Source organism: Octodon degus, unplaced genomic scaffold (assembly GCF_000260255.1).
Source record: "Octodon degus isolate 3935 unplaced genomic scaffold, OctDeg1.0 scaffold00073, whole genome shotgun sequence".
Classification (NCBI taxonomy): domain Eukaryota; kingdom Metazoa; phylum Chordata; class Mammalia; order Rodentia; family Octodontidae; genus Octodon; species Octodon degus.
Window position 1 is genome coordinate 2,004,875 of NW_004524649.1, and position 5,994 is coordinate 2,010,868.

At 48.7% G+C, this 5,994-nt stretch overlaps 1 protein-coding gene across 2 annotated transcripts in view; it reads left to right on the forward strand.

Annotated features, from left to right (window-relative positions):
- Positions 1 to 3,602: 3,602 nt before the first annotated feature.
- Positions 3,603 to 5,994, forward strand: part of LOC101589038 (zinc finger protein 14) — a 17,089-nt gene continuing 14,697 nt past the window's right edge. For both annotated transcript variants that reach the window (XM_023720158.1, XM_023720159.1), the window contains exon 1: positions 3,603 to 3,713. In XM_023720158.1, coding sequence (XP_023575926.1) covers positions 3,711 to 3,713 — 3 coding nt within the window. In that variant the 5' untranslated portion in view covers positions 3,603 to 3,710. The remainder of the gene's footprint in view (positions 3,714 to 5,994) is intronic.

Genomic DNA, 5,994 nt, shown 5'->3' on the forward strand with positions numbered 1-5,994 from the left:
GAAATGAAGTAAAAAAAATGAAAGGAGGAAGTTAGGAGGGTGTTATTGGAGATACAGAGAAGAGTAGCGCTTGAATTTTCAGAGTCCTGAGTGAGTGGTCACCAAGGTCCTTTGTTAGGGGTCATCTATGTAGGAAAGACACAGTGTGTGTGCACAAAGACAACCTATAGGGGCCGGGGAGATGGCTCAGTGGAATAAGCGCTTCCCTGGCAAGCGCAATGGCCTGAGTTTAATCCCTGGTTCCGCAAAAAAAAAAAAAAAAAAAAAAAAAAAAACCTATAGGATTACAAGTACGGCCACTTAGTTTATATTGATCCACTAAGGACCCAAGTCGTGGAAGAAGAGAATTTGGAAAGGACAGAAACATTTGGGTCCGGATGCTCTGGGAATGCACCACAGTGTCTGATGCGTAGCTGGACTTCCTGGACCAGGTGGTGCCACTTACAGGACGATCTCAGATTGCTGTCCATCGCTCAGGGAGGCACGGGAGCCTGGCTGTTGCATCTCCGGCTGGCCCCTCCAGCTACAATCTCGATTTTTTTTTTTTTTGTATTGTTGATTTCCTTGTAAGCCCAATCTCTCTGACTGTATATTAATTTTTATCTAACTTAGCTGTCTACAATAAAGGGAGTCCCTACCGTTTGAAAAGTTTTACAAAAGGATTTATTCAAAGCTAGCTCTGAGGAGATGGAGGGGCCTATTTGCCTCGAGCTCATCTCACCAACTACCGGTGAGGGAGTCCTTTATGACAAGGAACAATGTAGGAGAGAGTGTAAGGGAACAATAGGCACTTTCACCTTATTTCACATTTCTGCCTGGAGACAGACATCCTTGACTAAGCGAATGGAAGCGAAGTTTGTTAGGGAAAAAAGGAGGAAAAGAAACAATACAAGCCCAGCATGACAGGCTTATTTCAGAAAAAAGTGAGAGAAATGAGCCTAGTGCTTAAATCAGTCTGGGACTCTCTTACAGGCTCTGAGGGGTTTTATATGTCACAAGGAGGAGAGTTTAGTAAAAGGGATTATGGGTACCTGCCGAGGAGAAGGCCAGGATAGGACATCAAAGGATGAGGCTTGGGAGAGGGCAGGGAGTGGAGATCGCTGTAGTGATAGCTTTTTGCTATGTATTTCTCATATGGATATAAATTCATGATATCTACATTTTTCAATAATTAATAATTCTTGGTGCCAGGGAGATGGCTCAGTAGAATAAGCGCTTCCCTGGCAAGCACAAGTACCTGAGTTCAATCCCTGGTTCCACCAAAAATAATAATAATAATAATTCTTGCACTTTTTTTTTTAACATTTATTTATTTATTGTGTGTGTGTGTGTGTGTGTGTGTGTGTGTGTGACCAGCTCAGCCCACCAGGGGGCGGGGCTGGCTGACATGTGGTGCTGGGGGATTGAACCGCAGTCCCTGTGCTTTGCCAAGTTTGTTCTAAGTAGGTGCTTTAGACCACTGAGCCATCTCGCCAGCCCTTCTTGCACGTTTTGAATCCACATGTATCCTGAAATTTTGTTTTCTTCATTAATAAGTACAGAAAGAAAACTAAGATGTTTCTGGTTTGAACATAAAGACTTGCTTTGAACCTATTTACATTATAACTCACCAGTATTTGGATAAAGCAGGCGAACAAACTGCAGCAGGAAGCACAGTCCTAAATCCATGACTCGAAGCTGAGATGTACCCTGAGCCTAAAGTAGAAGGGTCACAGTGATGCCTTCAGAACTCCTGGCTACAGATCTCATGCCTGCAGCTGCTCTGAAGAGTTCTAGAAAGAGTGGTGACAGCCACAAGCTGTAGAACAGTGGAAAGTAGGTGACATGTGTGAAAAGTGTTCTGAACTTTTGTTCTTTCAGAGGTGCTTGCTGGTTAGCATGGTGGTCCTTCCTTGGGAAGTGGTTCTCATATGCACAGTGGTGTAGTCAGGAGCAACATATGCTTAAACAAAGAAAATCTATGAAGATCATGCATAGAGAACACTCACTTATATAGACTTCTTTTTTTCTTTGTGGAACCAGGGATTGAACTCAGGCCCTTGCTCTTGCCAGCGAAATGCTTATTCCACTGAGCCATCTCCCCGGCCCCAACCTCTAGACTTCTAATGAAAGGGTTGATGCATTTGGCAGTTTATTTTGTTCAGATACCTACAGTCCTTTTTACTAATGTTTTGGTTGTAGGCACAAAGTACCTGACATACGGGACTTTAAAAGGATTATTTTCGCTCATGGTTCCAGACCAAAGTTGGTTGTTCTCTGACAAAGGAAGAAATATCCTAGTGGAAGAAAATGAAGAAAGAAAGATAATGCTACCTGAGAACCAGGAAGCATGGAGCAAAACAGATGTCAGAGAGGAGGAGGGGAGAACATAAGGTCCCTGCTGTCATACCTCCAAGACTCAATCAGAAGACACATGAGAAGCGTGCTTTACTGATAGCCTATGACCTCATACCAAACAAGGTATTAATCAAGAGTATAACAGTGGGTCTGGGAAGATAGCTCAGTAGAATAAGTGCTTCCCTGGCAAGTGCAAGGTACTGAGTTCAATCCCTGGTTCTACAAAAAAAAAAAAAAAAAAAAAAAAGAGTGTAACAGGACTCTAGGTAATAGTTTCCTTCTAGCAATATTGTTTTAAATTATGAGAGGGAACTACAGGGCACTTACAGGCTGGAGCCCTTTATTTTCCCTGCCTCCAAGGGGAAAGTGCATTTATTTGGCAACCATATGCTTCTCTTTGGCATGTATTCTCTTGGTTTAAACTGAGTTAATCGAGAGACACAGTAGGAGAAAGTTTTGTCTGTGAAGCCAACGACCTTATTTCTAATGTCTCACCGCCCACTACCGCAGGGCCTCCCTCTCTTCCGTGGCATCCTGGCCTTGCCTGGACTCCTTATGCTGATGAATTAACTCTGGAACTGGCTTAGCAGACTGGAGAGCCCATTTGGCAGAGCAGCACGCCGGGAAGGGCCGGCTGAGTCCAGTAAGAAGACTGGAGTAGCCAGGCACCGTGATGCATCACAGCGAGCTCAAGGCCAGCCTGAGCGGCATAGTGAGGTCAAAGACGGACTAAATTACATACCAAAACCGTGTCTTTAAAATAGACATCAGGGCCGGGGCCGGGGAGATGGCTCAGTGGAATAAGCGCTTCCCTGGCAAGCGCAAGGACCTGAGTTCAATCCCCGGTTCCGCCAAAAAATAAAAAATAAAAATAAAATAAAATAGCCAACAGCAGTTCTGCAAAGCCAGGAGTTGAACTCTTCCTAAATGGCTAGAATGGGGTCGGCATCCCGGGAGAAAAACTGAATATGTGGGCTACAATACCCGGGTGTGTGTGGCGAGCACACAAAGAGAACAGATAAACTAAATTACATTTCAAGTTTGTTTCATTCGTTTCTATCTTCAGTTATATTCTATTTTTCGCTTATTTTTAGTAAATTTGCTAAGAATACTTGTAAGAAAACAAAAAAGGCTCCCCCGCTGCGGTCCCTCTGCTCGGAGGGCGGGCGATGGAGCCAGAGCCAATCAGCGTCGAGGGGCGGCCTTACGAACTGTCCAATCAGGGCGCGCAGCACGGAGGGCCGTTTCCTGGTTCCAAAGCCCGGGTCCGGAGGTCCGAGCCGAGAGCCGCCCTAGCCGGGAACACCGCCTGCTCTTAGGATTTCTACTGGCTGCAGGCTGCAAGGACACCGGGGAGACCCTCCAGCCGCGCAATGGTGACACTGTGGGATGGGTGCCTGATGCGGGACGGGAAAGGCCGGGATAGGGTGAGGTACGGGCGGAAGTGGTCGCCGCAGCAATGGCAGCCGCAGCCGCCTCGCGGTTCCGGAGTCGCGCGCTCCAAACGCACCCCGGCCCTCGCTCGCCGCCTCCGGCGGGTCTGGGTGGTGTAGCCGGCACCCTGTCGCCCCACGGCCGCCCTGGCAGCCTGGAGCGCGCTGGCAGGCAGCTGCAGCCCGCAGCTGCGTCTCCGCCGGTGCTCGGAGAGCGGGAGCTGCGCCGAAACCCTGATTCCGACGGGGAGCCCTGCTGGGGGAGCGGGGTGCGGGATCCCCGTCTCCTCGTCCCTCCAGCAGGCCTGGAGTACTGCCTCAGTTTTATAAGCATCTGTGATACAGCTGCTCGGGCCAGGGCTTCTCTGTATCGTGGTGAGGGTAAGCTGCAGAAATTCCGATGTGTGCCCGCCTTGCCAGGCACAGGCTAAGCGACGAATAATGCCGCGAGAATCGAAAGAAAGAAAGGACCGCGAGGCGCAGTGGTGCACACCTGTAATCTCAGCATTTGGGAGACTAAGGCAGGAAGTTCGCTGTGAGTTCAAAGTCAGCCTTAAATAAAGAGTAAGACCCGGAGTCAAACAACCAGCCAGGAAAGAAAGAGAGAGACATCGCAGGCGGTGTGAGGCGGTGGTGGAGCGCTTCTCAAGCAGACAGTGAATTCTATTGCTCAGCAGTGGAAAAACGATAATCCTAATGATTCAGGGGGCACCTCTGCTGACAGAGACACTGCTTCTGTGAGGTCTTCCCATAGAGTTTAGAAGGATTTTTTTGGGGGGGGCGGGGGCTGGCTCTGGCCGCCTTAAGGGCGGGTCTGGTAAGTTATGTGGAGCTGGGGGTCGAACTGCGGTATCCTGCGCCTGAGTGCGTTTGTATAAGCAGGCGGTTAAATAACTGAGCTAACTGGCAGGCTCCCTTAAAGTGCCTTGTGTGTGTGTGTATTTTTAGGGAAGGGTCTACAGGGTGTTCAGGTTCTCACTGCTAGATTGGACTCGTAGTGATCCGCCTATTTACAGCCTCCCAGAAGCTGGGATTACAGGCGCTGCGCCACTCCCAGTCTCATATGCCCTCTCAGTGCGCCTCGGGGGCGGGGCTGCTCGGCAGAGCGAACCCCCGGCCCCCCGCCCCCCAGGCTCCGGCAGGCCCGGGCCCCTGCTGCTGCTTGTATGTCCTCTAATCCGCTGAGCTATTTGGCTGGCCCTCCCACAGAGTTTAGAATGCTGAGAGAAATCCAGAGATTACTAAGGTTTTAGCAAGGGCTGGAGAAAATGGCTAAAGACTACTTCCGGAAGGAGCTGCTAGCTCTGCACACAGTGTGAGACGAAAGTGGGACATCCACATGGACCTGGGGTTTGGAAGGAGTGGGAAAAGAGGGGGCGGCACCTCAAATAATTGTTGTAGGCCTTGCACGGCAGACGCCTTTTTAAGGATTGAAATGCTGATTGAGGTGGACTTTATATTAAAGGAATATTATAGTAGGAATAAAGCGTGGGATGTGAGCTCTGGAGCCTTATGGGTGGTTAGTGATCAAGGAGTTTTCTGCGCAGGGAGAAGCGAAGGCGAGGAGAAGGAAAGTGGAAGAGGAAGGGATGGTGAGGGTAGTAAAATCCATGCCTTATAACCGAGAGTCTCTTTTGACGTCAGAGTTTTTTCTAATGCGGCAATAAAGGAATTGTGTGCAACCACAATTTGAGACTGAGTCAGACATCACAGGCATCAAGGAAGGAAAAGATTTAGTAAAATTCAGATAAATTAGTCTTCTGTTGCTACTAATCAGATAACCTAATCAATGTTCTTTGTTGTCTTAGGGAGAGTTACTGAGTAGCCCAGGCTTGCTTGCCTGTAGCTTGTGGCAATCCTCCTGATTCTGCCCCCTGAGTACTGAGACTAACAGTGTGTGCCAGCACACTTGTCCCTAATTGTTTTTGAGGAAAAAATGAGAATCATTGGACCTTTTCAGTATTGGTTGCTGCCATCATCGAAGTCTGATGGAAAAGGGATTTCTCCAGGATACTATCGATTTTTATGTGTGGACCCCCCCCCCCCCAAACGGGGATTGAACTCAGACCCTTGTGCTTGCCAGGCAAGCGCTTTTTCCTGGCCCCGGATTATGTTTTTTTTTAAATATGTGTGTGTGTGTGTGTGTGTGTGTGTGTGTGTGTGTGTGTCTGGCCAGCTCAACCCACCAGGGGGCGGGGCTGGCTGGCATGTGGTGCTGGGGGAT